The 20951-nt window shown below is 39.3% G+C and overlaps 1 protein-coding gene across 2 annotated transcripts in view; it reads left to right on the top strand.

Annotated features, from left to right (window-relative positions):
- The window catches only part of LTBP1 (latent transforming growth factor beta binding protein 1), a 513632-nt gene that overhangs the window by 415590 nt on the left and 77091 nt on the right, over nt 1–20951 (top strand). For both annotated transcript variants that reach the window (XM_082249446.1, XM_082249447.1), the window contains 6 exons: nt 3065–3190; nt 8964–9089; nt 9978–10100; nt 13574–13693; nt 15189–15314; nt 17492–17614. In XM_082249446.1, the coding sequence (XP_082105572.1) occupies nt 3065–3190; nt 8964–9089; nt 9978–10100; nt 13574–13693; nt 15189–15314; nt 17492–17614 (744 nt within the window). The remainder of the gene's footprint in view (nt 1–3064; nt 3191–8963; nt 9090–9977; nt 10101–13573; nt 13694–15188; nt 15315–17491; nt 17615–20951) is intronic.

Here is a 20951-nt window from a genome sequence, read left to right as displayed (position 1 = left end):
AAATAAATGTAAAAAAAAAAATCTAAATTTGCATATTTCATACTAACAGTTAAAGATTTCTAAATTAAAAGCACTATTTTCCTCCTGGACAATTCAGTGAATCAGTTCCAGCATCCTAATACATTTTAATGTATTTAAGAAAGTACAACACCCTTTTGTTATGTGGTTTAATCGGAAACACATTTCTATTATATTTCTCTTGCTTTGAAATCCAAACTTACGCAATGATTGTGGCAGCCTCCCCAATGGGTGCCACAGCTACATATAATTTTTTAGAACTATGTTGGATGACATTGACTTGTTCTGAGTAGTGTGAATAAATCCTTATGGAACCCATAATATCCTTTTGCTCATGGTCCATTTGTTTTCATCTTAGTTAGACTGCCAAATGTGTTCTGTTTGGCTGTGTTTTATATAAATGCAGCATAAATATTTGTGACAGCTAAGCATCTCAATGAAGTAAATGCCACTCATAACAGAACAAAACATGGTGAAAATAGGTAATTGATCAACCAGCCTAATTTCTACCTACAATGTGTCACCTCACATGAGACAAGGGTGTTGATTTACTTAAAGCGAAACTTTCGCTCTTTTGTTTCCTCCCCTCCCCCCTCCCCTGTTTTTGACAGGTACCCTTTCCCACTTCCGGGATACGGCGCAGCAGCGCCGTCCCTCGGAAGCTCAGCCCCCTACAAGCCCCCTACTCAGCCCCCTACAAGCAAGGCTTCACTGCCGGGTATCCTTACTGCAATGGCGGCGGCAGCACCCGACAGCCAATGGAAACATCGGCTGCGGTGCTGACATCGCTGGACTCCAGGACAGGTAAGTGTCCTAATATTAAAAGTCAGCAGCTACAGTATGTGCAGCTGCTGACTTTTAATTTTTGGAGGGGGAGGCGTAACTCCGCTTTAAGGCAAATAGTATGTTCACTTTGCAAAAGAAATTGCATTTTGCAAGGACATTTGCAAGGAAAAGGACAGCATTTTTGCTTGCACACAATTGGATAATTGAAGTAAGCAGAGCTTCACCTCATTCACTAAGCTCTGGGGAAAATTCCCTTTCAAAGTGCAGTTACCCTTGCAAAGTGAATACACAGTTTAGTAAATCTACCCCAGTGTGTAAAAGCTAAATGATAATTGTAACACCAAGGTGTTTAGTCAGGAAGTACTATAAGCACCCTAATAGAGATGGTACAGTGCCTTGAAAAAGTATTCATACCCCTTGACATTTTCCACTTTTTGTCATGTTACAACCAAAAGCATAAATGTATTTTATTGGGATTTTATGTGGTAGACCAACACAAAGTGGCACAAAATTGTGAAGTGTAAGGAAAATGATAAATGGTTTTCCAAATTTTTCACAAATAAACATCTGAAAAGTGTGGCGTGTATTTGTATTCAGTCCCCTTTACTCTGATACCCCTAACTCAAATCTACTGGAACCAATTGCCTTCAGAAGTCACCTGATTAGTAAATAAGTAAGTCCATCTGTTTGTAATTTAATCTCAGTAAAAAAATACAGCTGTTCTGTGAGGCGTTTGTTCAAGAATCTTGGTGGACAGACAGCACCATGAAGGCCAAGGAACACACCAGACAGGTAAAGGATAAAGTTGTGGAGAAGGTTAAAGCAGGGTTAGGTTAAGAAAAAATATCCCAAGCTTTGAACATCTCGCAGAGCACTGTTCAATCCATCATCCATAAATGGAAAGAGTATGGCACAACTACAGACCTACCAAGGCATGGCTGTCCACCTAAACTGATAGGCCGGGCAAGGAGAGCATTAATCAGAGAAGCAGCCAAGAGGCCCATGGTAACTCTGGAGGAGCTGCAGAGATCCACAGCTCAGGTGGGAAAATTTGTCCACAGGACAACTATTAGTGTTGCACTCCACAAATCTGGCCTTATGGATAGTGGCAAGAAGAAAGCCATTGTTGAAAGAAAGCCATAATAAGTCCTGTTTGCAGTTTGAGAGAAACCATGTGGGGGACACAGCAAACATGTGGAAGAAGGTGCTCTGGTCAGATGAGACCAAAATTGAATGTTTTGGCCTAAAAGTAAAATGCTATGTGTGGTGGAAAACACTGCACATCACCCTGAACTCACCATCCCCACCATAAAACATGGTGGTGGCAGCATCATGTTGTGGGGATGCTTTTCTTCATCAGGGATAGGAAAGCTGGTCAGAGTTGATGGGAAGATGGATAGAGCCAAATCTAGAGGGCAATCTTAGAAGAAAACCTGTTGGAGTCTGCAAAAGACTATGGACTTGGGTCGAGGTTCACCTTCCAGCAGGACAACAACCCTAAATATACAGCCTGAGCTACAATGGTTTAGATCAGGTATGTCCAACCTGCGGCCCACTACCCATGACAATCTTTCTTTTTTTGCTGGGTAGGAAGGAAGTCGGGTCGGGGGCACGGCCACAGCAGCTTTCAACTAATGGTAGGCAGAGGCTGTCTCGGGGGTGGGGGGGGGGGGGCGAGCATGTGCAGTGTTTCTGACTCCTACCACCAGGACCACTTCAAATCACTGAAGTGGTCATGGTGGTTATAGTATTCCTTTAATATCTCTCAGAAGAAGTAAACCTCCGTATACTGATTCCATTTAATTTGATCGTCCCCTAGTTGTGTTAAATTAGTGCGGGGGGCACGGGTAGGGCGTGGCAGTGTTGTATTATTTATTTACCTTAACTATAGTATATATTTTATATGCGGCCCGAGAAAATTTCTCTACACTCAATGTAGCCCAGAGAAGCCAAAAGGTTGGACACCCATGGTTTAGATCAAAGCATATTCAAGTGTTAGAATGGTCCAGTCAAAGTCCAGACCTAAATCCAATTGAGAATCTTGTGGCAAGACTTGAAAATGTATGTTCATAGACGCTCTCCATCCAATCTGACAGATCTTGAGTGGTTGACATTGTGGTTGAAAAAATGTGGAAAATTTCAAGGGGTATGAATACTTTTTCAAGGCACTGTATTTAATACAGGTATCCATAAAAGAAAGCAGTTTAAAAAACATTAACATGCATATGCAGCTTTAACTTTTCCTTGTCTAATTTTGCAGAAGTCAATGAGTGTGTAGTGGATCCTGATATCTGTGGAGAAGGCTTCTGTGTCAACTTACCTATAGGATATATGTGTGTCTGTCATGAAGGGTATAAACAGAATAGCAATCAGACCAAATGTGTGGGTAAGAGACTTCTACAACCACTGCATCTTCAAATGAAACTGTATTCATGAGTGTAAAGTTTTGCATGCAAGAAGTATAGTAAATGTGTACCTAGCCCAGATTTTCTTAACCTTTTCACCATGGAGTAACTTTTAAAAAACTTGCAGATCTCAGGGACCCCCCAATAAAATGTGTATTTATAGTTTGCAGCACAGTGTTGTGATCACTAGGTTGTAGAGAGTGTAAAATAACAGGGAAATTAATGGAGAGTATTTAGACTTTCTATATGGCAAAACTATCTTCAGTGACACTCAACATATTAAACAAATGATAAATGTGGCCAGACAAAAAAACACAGACATTGAAAATTGTAGTGACCCCTTACACTGGTGGTCAGTGTAGGCAAGAGATCAATCTTCCATTAGGGAGCCCCTAGAGACCTTAGAGACCTAGTTCAGAAAGACGGCAGTTAAAGGTACACTCTAGTAAAATTGAACATTAAAGATTTAACATTTCATGCACACTGGCTTAAAAATCGTTGCTTCCACAGGAGTTTTGTGTTTTGCCTGAGGAAGCAGCTCAATGTTTTTCTGTGTCCATGCACATTAGGAGGATTAGAAGCATATTTTGAGCTCAGTATTTAGAGGCAGGAAGAAAAAAAACTTTCTGGTTTGTGTTTTTTTTGTTAGCTTTCTGGCAAAAAAACACACCTAAACTCACTTAAAGTGGTTGTTAAGCCACTTCATAAACTAAACACAACCTCCTCTGTTATAAATCCTCCTATGCTGCAATGTATGTCCTTTGTAAAAAAAGATGAATATTTCTACCTGATTTCACAGGGCAGATTGGTGATCACAGGACTCCTCGAGGCTCCTTCTCCTGATCTGGCAGCGAGAGTGGGAGGGGCCGAGATTCCCCCACTGATGTCAGTCGGGAGGAGAGAGCCAAGACGTCAGCCGGGGAGGAGAGGAGCCTCAAAGAGTCACGTGACCGCCAATCTGCACTGGTAGAAATAGGCATCTTTTTTACAAAGACGTACACTGCGGCAAAGGAGACTTTATAACAGAGGAGATTGTGTGGGAGGTCTAAAGGTATTTTAGCATCAGCAGGAAGGGGGGGGCGGGATTGGTAAGAGCTGACCGGCAGGGAGGGTAGGGGAGAGGAGGACAGAGGAGAGCAGAGAGCAGGGCTGTAGATGACGTAGGCAAGTACACTGACCACGTTGTCAGAGCTCAGCAGCCATGATTTACCATGGTCAGTGTACAGGAGGGAGGGCAGAAACTGTCAGGATCAGCCAGGTTTTTTAGGTGATAGAGGGGGCCGAATGACACAGCACAAGCACTGTGCTGTATAACATGCTTTAAAGGAGCAGGATCAATTTTTTTTTTTTTTTTTTTTTTTTAGGGTAACAAACACTTTAAACATCTATATGAGTGTTTTTTTCTGCCAAGGGAACTGGCTTTTCTTAAGCCTAGTGTGCATGAAGCCTAAACCTTGAGATGCCTAAGGTAGTATATTGTATCTGCTAAGCAGTTGAGAGCTACTGTGGCTGTTCTGCATCAGTACACCCCACTTCCTTTTATCATAATCTTGTGATTCTGGAATGCGAGATAATGTACCCTCTTTGCTACCAGTCAAAATCAAAAATCTAAATAAATAAATATGCTATTGTCTCACAGCTACCAATAAGATTTAATCCAGTCTTGGATGTATGTGATCCTTGATGTGGGAAACAGAGACAGGAAGCTACGCAGCAAAGGTTGTGCATTCCTACTGCCCTTATACGGACCCTGTACAGTACAAGCCTTTTTTTCGGCAGGAAAAATTTGCACAGAAAGTTAAGTTGGCTGATCTTTTTTGGCCTTAGCACATTTTCAGTGTTTAAAGGATAACACATAATGAAGGTAAATTAAGTCTGGGACACCATAGTGAATGGATAATGGCAATAGAACATAGACTTTTAAATCTTCTGTCATGTTTTTGGACAGTCATCTGCCCTGCCACATTACATGACACCATGGCAGGGCTCGACAAACCCTGGGCGCCAGGTCGCATTTGCGACTAGAATTAGCGACCTGGCGCCTGGGGTGCCCTGCAGGAGGTGTCCTGTCCCTTTTGCGCCCCCACCTCCTCCCCGAGTGCACGGACTTCCGCGCCGTCCGAAAATTGAGGCCCCGGCTTTTTGACCTTCTTCTGTGAGATGAGAGAGGCTGGGGAACTGGTGCCCTCTTGTGGTGGCCGGGAGTAATGACTGTTTCCACTGCCTGTTAATGCATTCCCATCTCCTTCCTAAGAGGAGATGAGAGGGAAGTTTTTGCAGGCTTCATCTCCCTGTCCAGTTATCTTTGCTTAAAGGTAAGTGGATAGGGAGTGTGGTTATTATTATTAATTTATTTTTTAAATGTAAAATAAATAAATAATAATAATTTTTTTCTTTTTTTTTAATTATTAAAAAAAAATAAAAAGTAATTTTTCTTTTTTTTTTTTTCAATTATTATTATTAAAAAAAATTATGTATATATATATAATCTTTTTTTTCCTCATCGCCATGCCACAGCCGAGGCCCCTTTCACACGGGCTGTCTGATCAGGTCCGCCTGTCAGTTTTTCAGGCAGACCTGTTCGGACCCTTCATTCTCCTCTCTGGAGCGGTAATCTGCCGCCATCTGATCCTGTCCGCCAAAAACAGACGGATGGTGGTTCTATTTTCTATCCACCTTGTGGATCGGATCAGATGGCATTGGATGGAAAGAGACAGACAGTCTGTTTCCATCCAATTGCGCTATAGAGTAGAGTGGGGTTCTAGTCGTATTTATGTGTAAATTTAGTATCCGTTTTATTAAATAAAGCTTGGTTGTTAGTTTAAAAAAAAAAAAAAAACTGGCTCCTAACTTTTTTATCTGGCTCCTAGATTTCAGGCAAATTTGTCAAGCCCTGCACCATAGTCTTTGGATTAAGGTGACTGAGGTGGATCGCCTCTAACTTTTGGTGTGCTCTGGAAAGCAATCTGCGGTGAATCGCTTTATTTTTTAGGGAAGTTAACAGCTCAGAGGCTCCTGGACAATTGATGTAACCATTAAAAGCCCACCACACAGTGCCATAACAGCATGCATTAGACACAGTTGTGGCATGGTCCAATTTATTTTAATGTGTCACATTTGGCAATGGCACCAGCTGCCTAACACAATATGGGGTAAAATTGTTACCATGGAGTGTGTATGACCGACCCTGGCCACCATGCTGCAGTTAAGGCAGTCGGTCAGAGGCGATGATACCACAATTTAACCACATATTTTTACAATCCCTGGCCACCATTGTAAACCAGGCCTTATATAGAATAGAATAGGAATGCTAGGATTTATCCCTGACACTCATTAGAACTGGAAAACCAACTTATATGAGTGGCAAAAAGTCTCAACAATGCAGTCCAATTGAATGTGACTTAATACTACCAGTTATACTGGGGTTGATTTACTAAAACTGGAGAGTGCAAAACCTGGTGCAGCTGTTGATGTTAGCCAATCAGCTTCTAACTTCAGCTTGTTCAATTAAGCTTGAACCTGGAAGCTGAGTGGTTTCTATACAGAGCTGCACCAGATTTTTCACTCTCAAGTTTTAGTAAATAAATCCCACCATGACTGAAATAAATGCAAACTTTCTCAGACATATTCTCTACAGATTTACTTTCATTAGACAAGTTAGATTCTCTGTCCTTCTTTATTCTGCCATATGCTATGCAGTTTGCATAAGCCGCACGACAAAATGTCTCTTTTCATGGAAGAAGTGATAACAGGATTTCAGAAACAATGAACATGGGAACAGTTATTGTAACACTGTTAAATTCTGATAATAACTTCTGTAGTTGATCATCTACTTCATCCTAGTTCTTCATCTTTTGGTTATCCTACTAAAATGTACTGAACAAAGCAGCCCCCCAATTGTATATATATACATACCTATGCATCTAGGTTTAGGGATCATACTGAACATATGTGGCATCCATATGCAATTCACAGTAAACAGAATGTTTTTGTGTCTATTGATGCATGGTTTCTGTCTGTAAACTGTGGTAACCTTTCTGGTAGACAGTTTGAGTTTACTGCTTCCCCCAGAGTCCATTGTAAATTAGAACTAAATATTCTATTGCAGTCTAGAATGTTTATAGCCAAATTTATAGCTGGATGACTGATGAAAACACAGCATAATTTGCTCTATGTACAAATAATAGAGGATAAAAATCAATAAAAGTAAAATGGAATCTAGATATAAATAAAAGAGAAAACAACATGAATGAAAAGAAAATGTAATATTTGTTAATGAAGCTTAGCCAGGTCCAGTCTTGCACAGTTCTGTTCTGCCCTATGGTGGTAATATGTATTTGCCAATCGTTTGTTGCTGGAAACAAGGGTCTAGGACATTAATGGTGTGTACATGTACTTTAAAACATAAACACTTGGTCCCCATCTTCTGGCATTTTGGTACTTTATGTGTAACCCGTAGAGTCAGTATTCAGTATTTTTCCTACTTAGTATCAACAGTATGAGAAGTATTTCTAAACTGTACCTCTGCGTCACGTTACAAGAACAACTGCCAAATGGTACTACTGTGCCCACACATCCAAAACTGCTGCTATAGAAGCGTTTATTAGATTGGCTTCTGGTATTTAAATGGTCGGATTTATTGGTTTAACATTTTATTACCTTTTCTGGTCTATTCATTCCCTTTTCTGCTGTTATGTATTTTTTCCTGATCTTTAAGGCCTCTCGCACACTGTAAGCTTAAATATTTTGTTTCTCCTACAAAAGTTTAGCAGCATTTTTAGGGAAGGTTATGATTTTAACATCAATTTGAGATGCTTTTGAGATTATTCAGATTTTATTGCAGGTATAGTTGACCTGCATTTGACCTAAATCATCTACTTTGTACTTACCATAGACTTGTATGGGGAGAGAAGAAGTTCTGAAGCAAACAAAAGTCCATCCTTACTGGCCCTTTCTGTGCAGAACACCAATTTATAAGGGCCTGTAAGGAGCACAAATGAGGGAGCATATTTAAAGAGGATATAATTGCAATGATCTCCAGATCTCCAATGTCTCTCATAATGTGTCCCCAGTCTCTGACTACGTTATACCTGATCACTAACCACACCTCTCTGAGCTCTTTGTCCATCTCATACACTATATCCATAGTTCTGACAGTCTTCTGTAGCATTACTGAATATTTTGAGCAACCGTTTGACGATGTCAAAGGCCATATTTGAAACCTTTTTCATCTAGTAAGTATTTCTAATAATTATCAAGTATCCACTGTTGTGGATTCTGCTTTATAGAGTTGTGTTGTTTAGAAATCTCATAGGCATATTAATTTTTGACATCATGGCATTTACATTAAAATACCATGAAAAGTACAGCTATCCTTTAGAAATAAAGGAAATCTGTCGTTAGGCAAGCTAGGAGGCTGCAATTGCTGTAATCTTCTTCTAAAAATGCTAATTATCTGACTGTTTTATTGGTCTTTTTGCTTCAGTGTTTGAAACAATGGCCTGGAAAGTATGCAGACTTCTGATTATTAGTAACTTCCCTGATTTGCATACTTTTTTGAGTCAGTGACTCAAACTATTTAAGATTGCTACAGAGGTCAGCAATGCTCTATTCTTTTCTCTTGACAGGTTGACTTTATTTTGTTTCACATTGTGTGCCAGGCAGCATTTTAGCCCAATTAAAGAAGAAACTGACAAAATGTGCAGATAACATTTTTTAGTATTTCTCTTATGTGATAAAGATCTTTTTGTTTAGATGTTGATGAGTGCTCTCAGGATCGCGTGCTCTGCTCACAGGGGCGCTGTGAAAATACAGATGGAAGTTTTCTATGTATTTGTCAAGCAGGATACATGGCCAATGAAAAGGGAACTGACTGCACTGGTATGTAATATAAAGTCATCATACCAATGGTTAGCAAAAGAATGAGTTTATTTTATACTTGTAGCATAAACCATGACTTCCAGTAAGCAAAATAAACTTTTTTTACTGTTACAAAAAGACAAGGAAGGATCAAAAGGACAAAGAAAGATCATGATCTTCTGTAACTATTTGCAACTACATAAAACTATGGCATCCCATTAAAAATAACATTTGTGCTGCAGCCTTGCAATGTTCTTCAAATAACTATTGAGCCTGCCAATGAATTCCACCTAATGCAGCTTCCTGTGATGGTTTGGGAACGATGCTGCACTGCTCCTGAATTCAGTGCAGAGTCGCCACTCTCATGTGACTCTATAGTGGGAGTAGATGTTGCAGGGGTGTGGCTATCAGCATTGTCACTGCTGATTCCTAAATCTTCAGTTTTTCAATTAGCACCTGGCCACACCTAATCCTGCCCACTGCTTTTTAATTTGGAAGAATTATTTGTCCTTCTAAAAACCCTCTCACCATGAGAAGGTGTCTAGAAGGGGGAACATATGAGATACAAATATAAGAGGATCTGGCTGAATCAGGGAAGGTAAAGAACGTTTTTTGGTTTATTTTATGAGGTTTGTGGATCACCTATTAACTAGATTGGGTACTTGTTTAAATTGTGATACAGGAGCCTTTAGTTGTTGGTGAAATCAATTTCCTAATCACACAAACTAGAAGAACATTTTGGGGGCATTCTGTAGGCAGACAGTGTAGAGAAGACCCCAGGTTGCCATATTGAAACAAAGCAACATTTACTTTTTTTTGGAAATCTTAGAAAATCATGTCAGCTGGAAACTGAAGTGAAAGGTCTTATAATATAATTGTTTAAATATGTATCATTTTCTTTGACTTTAGATGTGAATGAATGTTTGAGACCAGATGCATGTCCTGATGGTCTCTGTATTAACACTGTTGGCTCTTTCCGATGTGAATACTGTGACAGCGGCTTCCGCATGAACAGGAGAGGTCAATGTGAAGGTAAATGGAAAACCGTAAAATTAGTCATTAGTTTCTGCTTGACATATTTGTTTGACCCTTTCTCTAGTGGAACATCTGATCATTGATTTGAAAGCCTTGAATTATATGAATAAATAAGTAAAAAAGAAATGTGTGTGCAATGCATGGCTTGAGGCTTGTTCTCCCATACCGACACAGCATGGGCCTAATTTACTAAAGAAAATGTACATATGCTGTTGCACATTGATGTGCACACAAAACTCTAAAACAACCAAAGTCTAACTTCACAGGATTTACATTTTTCACATAGTGCTTGTGGAGCTGGGCTCAACTAAGATAGTGTATGTACGGCTAATTCACTAGACAATGCTGATTCACTAATCAGCACATGTTCCAGCTTCCAACTAAAGGTTATTTGTTATGGGGGCTATCTTATATCTGTTATCTATTTTGCACTTGCATTTCATGAAGGAACAATGCCAGCATGAGGTACATACTGATATCATTATTGTTGCTATACATGATTTCATATGCTGCAGCTTAAAAATGCTTGTTGTAACGATAAGTCTTAAGCCGACCACAGATGGTTTGAATCTTGGTCAGTTCAGCAGGGACTGGCCGAGATTCAGGTAATCTATGGGCAGGCTGATTGTATCCAACCTGATTCATCAATTGACTTTGGTACAACCAGCATTCTGGATTTTAAGCATGTGATTATTGCAAGCAGCTACAGCCGCTAGCAGTCATCATTGTGTTCTCCTGGCAGGAACGGCTCCCCGCTTCCCCACAATAGCTCCACAGGAGGGATTCCCCCATCAACACAGTCAACCTGTGGTTGAGGGAAAGAAAATCTCAAAATCTATGGCCTGCTTTACTTGCTTGGCATAATAAGAGGGTTCTGTGTACACAGTGGCTTTGTTAAGTGCATGTTTCTTTCATACTGTAGTGACCCATCCAGGTGCTTGTCAGATTATATACACTGGCTGCTTGTTAAAGAAATATTTTCTCATTGTTTTCTTTTTTCACTTTCATGCTATTTTGTATGCCTGCCTTTAAATATATGAAAAATGAGTAAATGTAAATGCATTTTGGCTTTTCGTTAATCTATGCTAGATAAGCATATGACAGGTTCTGGAGATAAATTAAAAGTTACCTTTTGAAATGTTGGCGCTTTGGGTTTTGTGATGATTGTAATCTTGAACAAACTTGTTGAAAGTTGAAGATTATCCATGCAACATTCCCTTGATCTGTTGGTTGGCAAATGTCACAGTGACTGCTCTTTTCATTTGAAGTTTCAGTGCATGTCTACTATGTGCATGCTACATGGTCACCATGCCACAGAGATCACACCTGCTTAGAGCTTGTTAGCACAATTTTATATGTATTATGTTTCACAAAGTTACTTAGTTAATGATTTATCAGTAGTTTAAATACTTACATGCGGGGATGAAAGTTTTTCAATTAAGAAACATTACTGTTGCATAGAATATACCATCAAAACACATTTTATTAAAGGATTGTCCACCTTAATTTAACAAGATATTGTGGAATCTGTATATTGTTTTATGATGGGGGCACTTTCAGAAAGATAGCCAATCTGCTGAAGTAACTGCTTGCATTAAATTTCTACAAAATACACAACCGTGAAACAGAATATATAGAATCTTCATTTTCCCACGCATTGAATGTACTGCTGCCAGACAGCATAGCCAGAACAAGGATGAGGTTATACTGCTTACTGCCAGCATGATAACTACAAGCACATGAGCACTGCTGGCGACAGAAAAAAACTGAGGGCGCCTCTATCTGAGTGTAGAGTGTTGGAAATAGCTATTAGGTAATGAATAAATATTGAACTCACATGTAATGGAGGAAATGTCAGTTTGTCATCTGTGGAGGTCTTGACATCTCTACCAGAGATCTTCAGGCAAGCAGCTGGTGTTGTGCAGAGATCAACCGGGAAGCTGCTTGGTGGTGAGATAGAAGCACTGGAAAGTGGAGAAGCCGGCAGCGTGGTGTCCATTGGCGTCTGGGTGTTTTTGACTCGTTGGCACTCTTCTAAAAATGCAGAGTTTGGCCAGGAAGCTGCTGGGCAGATGCAGACAGGAACACTGTGGCTGGGGAATGCGGTAGAGCGGGGGCTTCTCGGCTTGCTTGGCAATCTCAGCTGGGATTAGGTGATGGCGTCACTTCAGAAGGGGCGTGGTTATGTGTTTTGGGGCTCCACCCTTTGTCAAACAATAAGGAGAGCTTGACTGGCTCCTAGTGTGGGCCCTCTCTTTACTAGTCTGTGGACTGCCATATAGAAAATTGCACTTTTGGGTATTTATAATGAATGTGGAAGTATGGACAAAATTAAATGACATAGATTGTGTGGTCTCTCAATAACATTAACACTGTCATTTGTGTTTTTCTGCCCCCCCCCCCTTTTTTTTTTTTTTATACCTGTTGAACCTCTAGCAGTTCTTTTATTTTTACAGGCCAAGCTGTATAACAAAAGTGAGAGATATATGGGTTGGGGAAAAAAAAACATTACTTTGGAGGTTTAGAATGGTCAGATTTTATTTATATGCAGCGCTATCTACATTTTTGCTAAACAGTTGCTGTGATATAGTTTGGTAAAATTGTAAGTCTTCTAAATTGTTTTGAATCAAAAGTATAATTCAGTGAGTTTGGACTGTTCCATAGCTATACAAAAATTTAAACTACTCCCAATTTAAAACAAAGTTTTAGAGTGGGGTGCACACAGCAATAAATAAATAATAAATGGAGGGAGCCCACTCACCCTTAAAGACACAGGGGCAGTGCAGAAGCTCAGCTCAGTTGCATTAATGCCCCTGCTGTCACTCTGAAGCCTGTGGGCAATCAGCAGCAAGGGATGGTCTCCAGCACCAGCAAATATTACTTTAGCACATTTAGGGAGTGAGCAGAGGAGGGCTTCATTTCCAAACACACTGGGGACCAGGTAGAGTAAACATAGCCACTCTTGGAATGGAACATGTGGTTGTGCAGGATTTAAAGTTTTTTTACTGTAAATGATACACTGTCCTAGGCTACCATTATAACAGACACAAGTGGCTTCCAGTAAAGTTGCTGAATATGAGTATTTTTTAATAGGTTTAGTGACACTTTATTTTTGTCTTGTAGTTATCTACCAGTATTTTAAACTTTCTTATTGGTGCAAGTGTAAGGTCAATGTAGATAATTCCAGAACGCAGCCCATTTCAGCAAAATCATGAAACTAAAACCCTCCTCTGGTTTAATAATTTAGGTATAAAACATATTATGCCATTGACTTGTTTAGTTACATTTTAAATAAATTACATTTACAAACTGATTTTACATAGTGTATTTTTTTTTTGAATCTTTACTATACAGTTTTATCAGATATTTGAGCTTTATTAGCTTTTTCAAATGATGCTTGGTAACTTAGTTAGTTCTTTGAAACACAGTATAACAATTCAGCTTAACTTTTTTTTTTTTTTTTTAAACAGATATTGATGAATGTCTGACTCCCACTACTTGTCCTTATGACAGATGTGTCAATAACCCAGGATCATATGCATGTATGCCTTGTCCTGAAGGGTATAGAGGATTTAATGGCAGATGCTTTGGTAAGTTTGCTTTCATGGTACGTGTATGCAAATAGAAGAATTGTGACTTTTAGCATCTGTGTCCAAACTTTATTGTTTTCCAAAAGAGAGATAAAGACCACACAATAGGCTCTGTTAGTTACATACTGGCTTTAGTTCTATTGTTTTTTTGAGTCCCGTTATCTTGAAAATGCTATTGATAATAATCATTCTGTTTAGAAAAGGTTTTTACTGTGTTTTGTGAGGGTTTCCTAGACATCTACAAAATAAATATTGCATTGGACGTTTTTTAGGTCTATCGGTGATATGGGGAAGTTGAAACTAAACAAAGCATACTTCACTGTTATATCATTTTTATATGTAGGACTAGATGGCAGTATGTATAAAGTCTTCTCATTTCAGGAGAAAATGTAGTATCTTCCTCTTGGCTCGTGGAACTAGAGGATGAATCTTGATTTAGTATTCTCTACTTTGGTCCGCAGAGCTTCCTACTATTCCATTACTCCTCTCTCCTCACAGCAATGCCACATTATCCTGTCCCACATCCTTTACCTAAGTCCTGCATCTTGTCAGCAGTATGGAGTTCTCTAATCCCTCTGTTCACAGAGCCATTGCTAACACCTAATGTAAACATGTGCCCAGACTATGTGCAATAAAGTATTTAAATGCTCTGAACAAGCAAAAAAAGCACTTTCAGGCAACCCCTAATAACCTCTGTAGTTACAAGCATCATGGATAAATTCATCTTCAAAGACAACAGAGGCACTACAATTTTTGTTTGTTTCTTATTTCCTTCTATTGCACCAGAATACTGGCAGACTTTTCTAATATACTGTAATATACACTCTACTAATATAAAAATACATTGAGCATTTCTAAGCTTTTAGAAACCAACTAAAACCCAACTTCAGAGTCTTTGTTGTGATCTTTGAGGATCTATAAGAATTAAATACCACGCACTACATGCAGCTAGAAGGATGGCTGCTTTTTAAAGTGACATTATCATTAGAGGCTCATAGAGGATACCATTACTGATCTCTCCTTTTGAGAATACTTATTCATTGGCTGCCATGCTGATTGACTTTACTGCTGTCTGAGTTTCAGACCCTTAGCATGTATAGAGATATAAACTCTGACAATAGTCTGGCCCTTACTTAAAGCATGTTTGTTCTGGGCCTGTGATTCAAAAGTCAGCTACTTCTAAGCAATTCAAATTTTCAGAAGTAGGCAAGCAATGGCAACCCCCTACTTCACTCTTTATTGTTTCATACACTGTGTTCTTTACTTGAAATTACTATATTTAAACGATTTTCATGCATCACTTAAGTGAATAAACATAGGCATGATTGTTCATTTTCTATGATTAATAGCACAGAAAATGTAAATTAAAAGCAGATTCCATATACAGGCAGAATGAATAAAAATTGTAATTGTGCTGGACTATGTATTGTATTTACTGCATATTTTTTACCTTTTCATTTTATGTACACTGATTTAAATTTGCTCTAATTTTTAGACATTAATGAATGCCAAGAAGACCCATCCCTGTGTGCCAATGGTGACTGCTCCAATCTGGAGGGTTCATACATGTGCACATGCCGAACAGGATATGAATCAACCTCTGACAGCAAACAGTGCATTGGTAATGAAATGTTCCAGTAGAATTTTACATTTGTCTGGTTTCTTCTGCTGGATTCAGAATTAGTCTTGGATAGAAACAGGAACTCTTGTATCCTGGAGTGCTTGAAAATATGCCCATCTGATTCTAGTTAGGAGTCTCAGGCTAGTTTGATATTGAGTCATGATTATGCTTATTTAATTTTAGTATTAGATTCACTGATTACCTAGAGCAGTTCTGCACACCTGTGGAAGGACTTGTAGTCCAGACAAAAACTAAGAAAGCAGAAAAAATTGTAGCATGACACCACTGGTGAATATAATGATAGCGTAAGTCTAAAGAAACAACAACGTATGGGTTTTTCAAGGTGCTTGCAAATCCAACTGCAGGAAGAAATACACAGCAAATGTCAATTAAAATTCATAATGGTATTACAAATACATATTAAAAGAGAATAGAATCCCAATGATAAAAGTATTTTTATGACAAAGTTATAGTGTCTATAATCAGCACCCTATGCACCCTCCTCATAATTGATCAAAATACATGAAGTTACACACAAAGTACAAAGACCATAACCAGCAATAGGTTTACATAGTCAACATGAAAGGAGAGCACTATAACCCAACACATTTTGCAATCTAAGCTTCCTCAGGGGCTTAAGTGGTGCAGCTGATAAGAAAAGAGACAATGTAAATTGCAAGGGTGTATAAAAAACACAACTGTGCACTTATTCATAATGAAAGACTTATAAGTGTTGTAATATTACAAAAATATATAATCTCCTGCTTGCATAGGTAAACCACATGACATAGGTACACCCCCAAAGTAAAGGGGGAGAAAAACAAGTAAAGCACTGGCAGAAAACAAGAGGGGAACAGTCCCAAAGGAGGAGGAAATGGGCCAAGTGGGAAGGCACAACTCCACACAGATAATCCTCAATAAGCATAAAGAAGCACAAAAGGACCATATTGTTTTTGGGGATGTAACATTGAGGCACTCAATTATACCCAACTCTTTACTGCTACAATGACAACATAATATGAAGTATTATGTAGTGTAGCATGACTGGTATGACACTGTAGTATGTCACTGGTATGACACAGGTGTATACTATGCACAGCACATCTTAATAGGTGCAGTGGCCTGGACTATATATTGGAAAGCACAGTCCATATAATGCAGCATTCAGAATTATGTATTGCATAGCATAGTTTACATAGTAAAGCAATTATGAGTGTGAAATGTACAATGCACCTTACAGAGTACACCTGTGGGGAGTATGTCTGGGGTATCCATAATATTGATTATAAATAAATAAATCAGTTAGAGAAGTACCCCTTTATGTTGGTGATCAGAAGTGAAGTGCTCCCTTACACCATCAGTAAATGCTAAAGGGCCTCCTTATGTTCATAGTCAGTGTAGAGCCCCCCTACAATTGGGATCGGTGGCAAGTGCCTCCTTTCATTAGTGTTCGGTGTCCTCTTTCTTAGGTGGTAAGATCTGCCTTAAATTAAAGGATTGTAAAAATTGCCCCACTTTGAAGTAAGTAATTCATATGTTGGTGCTCACTGGTAAGTGCACTTCTTCGTTGGTGGTCAGAAGTAATTGCCCCTTTTCACTAGTGGTTAATAACTTGTGTTTTCTATGGTTTGTGGCTGGTGGTAAGTGGTCGCCAGTGACCATTAGTGATATTCTGTAGTGAAGTTCCCCTTACATTTGAGGGAGCTTAGTAATGGATCATTGACATCAGTGCCTACCTGAGAGAGGAGAAGCCCCACAGGTCCCTTGGTCTACAGGGACGAGGTAAATTTTTGACATCAGATTTAGCAAAATCCATACTTATAACATACCGCCTTGGTTGTTCGCAAATGAGTACAAGGTTTCTTCTCACTGACTTCTCACTGACCACAGATGCAGTGGTGGAAACAGATGTTTGAAAACAAGTACAATACACGGTACTTGCTTATGGGCACTTTTGGGACAGTTGTCAGTTAAAATGCTCTATGGTTTCAGCAGACAAACGATAGAACAATTTATGAACTATAAAATATGCAGAGGTACAATGCAGTTCTTTATCTGATGAAACTAAAAGAGTTGAGCTAAAATTTTATTGCAACCAAAGTCAAGTGCATGTTCTTGTGTGGAGCACTTTGAATTCATTAGAAGTTCTGTAAATTTGCAAACGTTGTTTGTTACAGACATAGATGAATGTCGGCTTGGTAATTTATGCTTGAATGGTAAATGTCATAACATTGAAGGCTCCTTCGTATGCTCCTGCAACTTAGGATATCAGCTAAGCCCAGCCAGCGACAAGTGTGATGGTATGTATAATACAACTGAATGTTTGTTTGCTTTAATACAGCTACAGTATAATACACACCATGCAACTGCTATTCTTATTTTTTGAAGTATTACATATTTACATGACCCTTGTATTTACTGTATTTACTGTATCATTCATTGTTTGTTTCCCCCCGTTTAAAAAAACTTTTCAAACCCTAATTTGTAGGTCATAATAATATGAATCTACAGGTCTGTAATGGCACTTTTCCACTGCAAATACCGGCTCGGCTCTACTCTGCCCTGCTTGGCCCGGTTTGCTTTTCCACTGCTGGTACCGCATGGTACGGTGTTGGAACGGTTCGGTACGGTTTGGTATGGTTTGCTTTTCCACTAAAGTAGTACTAAAGTTAAGTGGGTGGGATAACAGCGATTCTCTAACCAATCAGTGGCTAGTAGTGACCGCATGCAAAGGATTGTGGGATATGGTACCGGTATGGTACCTCTTGGAACCACAATCGAGGTGGTACTGTTTTAGAGAGCCGTACCATTCGGTTCCATGCAGTGGAAAAGCAACGCCGTACCGTTCCGTACCAAACCGTTCCTACACCGTACCATGCGGTACCAACAGTGGAAAAGCACAAAAGCGAGCCATAAGTGAACTGCCCGTTACAGGTTTTATAGTATAGCTTCTAGCATGCTAACAGGGTCCTCATCAGAATACAGTGTTTTTTTTTTTTCAATACTTTATTCCTCATTATTTTTTTTTCCTTTCTAAATATAAACAGTTATTTATGTGTACAAGAAGTAACCTTGTAGAAGTTTAGGAAGCATTTTTCCCTGTTAGGTCACTTTGGACCATGCCTTTTATTTTCACATTCTCTGGATCAGCTGCAGGTTTATTAAATTTTTAGCTTTGTAATTATGGTGGTTTCTCCTTATTGCAGTTATGGTATTGTAAAAGATACAGTTTCTCACAAAAGTGAGTACACCCCTCACATGTTGTAAATATTTTATTATATCTTTTCATGTGACAACACTGAAGAAATGACACTTTGCTACAATGTAAAGTAGTGAGTATACAGCTTGTATTACAGTGTAAATTTGCTGTCCCCTCAAAACAACTCAACACACAGCCATTAATGTCTAAACCGCTGGCAACAAAAGTGAGTACACCCCTAAGTTAAAATGTCGAAATTGGGCCCAAAGTGTCAATATTTTGTGTGGCCACCATTATTTTCCAGCACTGCCTTAACCCTCTTGGGCATGTAGTTCACCAGAGCTTCACAGGTTGCCACGGGAGTCCTCTTCCACTCCTCCGTGATGATATCACAGAGCTGGTGTATGTTAGAGACCTTGCACTCCTCCACCTTCCGTTTGAGGATGCCCCACAGATGCTCAATAGGGTTTAGGTCTGGAGACATGCTTGGCCAGTCAATCACCTTTACCCTTAGCTTCTTTAGCAAGGCAGTGGTCATCTTGGAGGTATTTGGGGTCGTTATCATGTTGGAATACTGCCCTGCTGCCCAGTCTCTGAAGGAAGGGGATCATGCTCTGCTTCAGTATGTCACAGTATATAATGGAATTCATGGTTCCCTCTATGAACTGTAGCTCCCCCAGTGTCGGCAGCACTCATGCAGCCCCAGACCATGACACTCCTATCACAATGCTTGAATGTAGGCAAGACCCACTTGTCTTTGTACTACTTACCTGTTTCCCGCCACACATGCTTGACACCGTCTGAACCAAATAAGTTTATCTTGGTCTCATCAGACCACAGGACATAGTTCCAGTAATCAATGTCCTTAGTCTGCTTGTCTTCAGCAAACTTTGCAGGCTTTCTTTTTCATCATCTTTAGAAAGGATTTCCTCCTGGGACGACAGCCATGTAGACCAATTTGATGCAGTGTGCGGCGTATATGGTCTGAGCACTGAAAGGGTGACCCCCCACCCGTAAACCTCTACAGCAATGCTGGCAGCACTCATACATCTATTTCACAAAGACAACCTTTGGAAATAACGCTGAGCACGTGCAGCCAACTTCTTTGGTCGACCATGGCGAGGCCTGTTCTGAGTGGAACTTGGCTTGTTAAACCGCTGTATGGTCTTGGCCACCGTGCTGCAGCTCAGTTTCAGGATCTTGGCAAACTTCTTATAGCTTAGACCATCTTTATGTAGAGCAAGAATTCTTTTTTTCAGATCCTGAGAGTGTTCTTTGCCATGAGGTGTCATGTTGAACTTCCAGTGACCAATACGAGAATGTTTTACTTAGGGGTGTTCTCACTTTTATTGCCAGCGGTTTAGACATTAATGGCTGTGTGTTGAGTTATTTTGAGGGGACAGCAAATTTACACTGTTATGCAAGCTGTGCACTCACTACTTTACATTGTAGCAAAGTGTCATTTCTCTAGTGTTGTCACTTGAAAAGATACAATAAAATATTTAAAAAAATGTGAGGAGTGTACTAACTTTTGTGAGATACTGTAATTGATTTTATTACATGGCTAGACATACTGTACATAAAACACTTTTTTAACATTCCATGACATTTGTGATTGTTTAAACAATTGTTATATGAAAGGAATTTTTTCATAGTAGAATGTAGTCCTTAGAGGCCTGGTTCCATAATCATTCAAGTCACCAAACACGTCAGGGTCATAACTTTTTATTTTTTTTTTATAGCAGGCTAAAACCACATAGTTTTAAATTGTATTGTAACACATTGCACACATCAGACTTTTTTAAACTCCATCAAACCTTTAAACTTGTATTTGACATTTTAATAACTATTCTATAGCCCTTGGGATTTTCCAACAGACATAACTAAATGTAACTGGATACACTGTTGTAAATGACCTTTAACATCTAATAAATCTAAACTAAAATAAAAAGAATTATATATTTTAGTTAAAGAAATCCTATTCCTAAGTGAGGAATTTAGACTGATGAAATACAAACAGGAACAGTAACATGCATAAAAGTGAACCAGTGGTGAGGCTATGGACCTCAAACTAATTGCATATGCTTAAAGCGACCTCAAATGAAGAGACAAAAACACCTGCTGTCCAGCAGCCCATGATTTTTACTCTCTTGCCAATCTGCATCGTCGGACACTCCTGAGTGTATCAGATGAATTCCTCTATTTTTACTATGGTTCCACCCAGTGACCTCTACATTACTACCACCATTAGTGATAGCCAGATTCACAGGAAATGGGACAAGTAATAGGACTCTTCTTCTGCAGGTTGCTCCATCTACTCCCGGTTTGCTCCATCTACTTCTTCACAGTTACTGGCTTTCTAAGCCACATAATTTTCAAGAATATGATGATAGCTGCACACGAAATCTGATCCTGGTTAACTTTATTGATCCAAACAA

The sequence above is a fragment of the Pelophylax lessonae genome, assembly GCF_965119305.1.
Source record: "Pelophylax lessonae genome assembly, chromosome: 3".
Classification (NCBI taxonomy): Eukaryota; Metazoa; Chordata; class Amphibia; order Anura; family Ranidae; genus Pelophylax; species Pelophylax lessonae.
The sequence above is the reverse complement of the archived record's forward strand: the minus strand, read 5'-3'. Positions and strand labels throughout refer to the sequence as shown.